General features: G+C 46.9%; 1 protein-coding gene across 1 annotated transcript; it reads right to left on the bottom strand.

Annotated features, from left to right (window-relative positions):
* Positions 1 to 260: 260 nt before the first annotated feature.
* LOC123076166 (homeobox-leucine zipper protein ROC7-like) lies at positions 261 to 1,213 on the bottom strand. The gene is made up of 3 exons (XM_044498556.1): positions 897 to 1,213; positions 744 to 861; positions 261 to 524 (listed from the first exon to the last, which is right to left on the bottom strand). The coding sequence occupies exons 1-3, from the start codon at positions 1,211 to 1,213 to the stop codon at positions 261 to 263; spliced, it is 699 nt and encodes a 232-aa protein (XP_044354491.1).
* Positions 1,214 to 1,606: the final 393 nt, after the last annotated feature.

The following is a 1,606-nucleotide window of genomic DNA, read 5'->3' as shown; positions in this document are numbered from 1 at the left end:
CAAAGACGAGCATTGGACCGAGCTTCACAGCAATGCCATCCCAAAGCCGCTCATCCTACTGCCCCTACATTGCTGCCATGATTTCCATATCTCGTGCCATCCCACGTAGCAACCATGAGAGCCTATGGAAATAAATAAACAAGCGACCAAGTAATGTACATACACATGTAACATGGCACGTTATTCGCTAGCTGAGGAACCAAGTAAAACTATAGTTCATGCGGAAGAATTAATGTTGGCGAAGATCAAAGATGGTATGGTCAGTAGCGGCCCCATGGGAGCGACATGCCATTTCGGCGAAGACCTTCTTTAAGATAGGCAATGGCATGTAGGATATCTTCCTTGAGCCTCATATTCTCGGTGTATAGGCGTTGGCGCTCCGAGGTATCCTGAGTTTGTACCATCACCCCTCTACATTTGAGGCAAGTCTTGTTTTGCATAGCCAACATGATGGCTTTACGTTCAGTCTTCAGCCTCTCATTTTCTACCCAACGATTTTGGGTCTCACATCGCTGCATCTTGCCCTGCATTTATTAATTTCAGGTATGCGTCAATTTAATTAGTGGTTACCAGAGTATGATGCCATGTTCATGAGGGGAATACAACAGTATATTGTAAGATCCAATGACGAACAATGCTATGATGTTCAGTCGAGTTTGTACTATTTAACAGCAAAGTGTGCATATAACTGCATATCGTAGGTGACCGATATGTAATTAATTGTGGAAAGGAATGGTATGTACCTTACTGAAGGTGCGTTTGTTTTGGAACCAAAACTTGACCTGCTGGGCACTCATGCCAAGCGTCTCGCTAAGGTCCTTCCGGAGTTTCTCATCTGGATAAGGGCAGTCGCGGAACACACTGCAGGTCACGTTAATGAAAATGGATTAGTACACAACTTTGCTAGGTAAGAAACATTGATTGAGTATGTATTGTACGCTTCAAGTTGTTGGATTTGTTCACTGCGCGGACAGTGATAAATGGCACGCCTTGTGGCCATTCTCTGCTCACTATGTGTCTCTCCATCATTGTTGCCGTGGTCTGTAGCAACAACGTTGGCATCATCAGTGTTGCCCACGACAGTAGTGGCTTCAAGCAGGCCATCCATCTCATCACTATGGTTGTCCTGGAATAGGTGATTGTGTTTGCTTTTCATGAAGAGGTCAAACTCATTGTGCACACCACTATTGTGCTGCAGCCACTCTCCGTCCATGGTAATCTGTTATCATAAAAAACAATGTTATTCCCCTATGTAGAACTGAAGGTAGCAGTTAAAACTGCACATAAAAGGAACCGACAGGGATTTCTCCCGACCCAAAAGTCCCCACCACCCCGGAGAATGCGAGTTTTCCACCAATCCTGCCATCCACCAGCATGCGCCACCACGGCCTTGAATCAACCTTGTTGCCAAACTGGGGCCACCAACATGGGGCCTAGAGGAAGAAAGAGGGAACAACGGACTCGGGGCACCAACAACTCAGCCAAGCGGGAGGGGGTTACCTCCACCGCCGATGCAAAAACCAATTGTACACGATAACCGGGACAAACCGGGCCCCTACTGGCTCGGTCCAGCCTAGATGGGCTCATGAAGTACCCCTACCATGTT

This window comes from Triticum aestivum, chromosome 3D (assembly GCF_018294505.1).
Source record: "Triticum aestivum cultivar Chinese Spring chromosome 3D, IWGSC CS RefSeq v2.1, whole genome shotgun sequence".
NCBI lineage: Eukaryota > Viridiplantae > Streptophyta > Magnoliopsida > Poales > Poaceae > Triticum > Triticum aestivum.
Note: the sequence above shows the minus strand (reverse complement) of the source record. Positions and strands in the feature narration are given on the sequence as shown.

Excerpts from the sequence above, each read along its gene's own strand:
- LOC123076166 (XM_044498556.1), bottom strand. The coding sequence starts at position 1,213 with ATGGACGGAGAGTGGCTGCAGCACAATAGTGGTGTGCACAATGAGTTT. Across the intron at positions 862-896 it reads GTTTCTTACCTAGCAAAGTT|TGTGTTCCGCGACTGCCCTT; the intron begins GTGTACTAATCC and ends CGTGACCTGCAG. Across the intron at positions 525-743 it reads ACAAACGCACCTTCAGTAAG|GGCAAGATGCAGCGATGTGA; the intron begins GTACATACCATT and ends TAATAAATGCAG.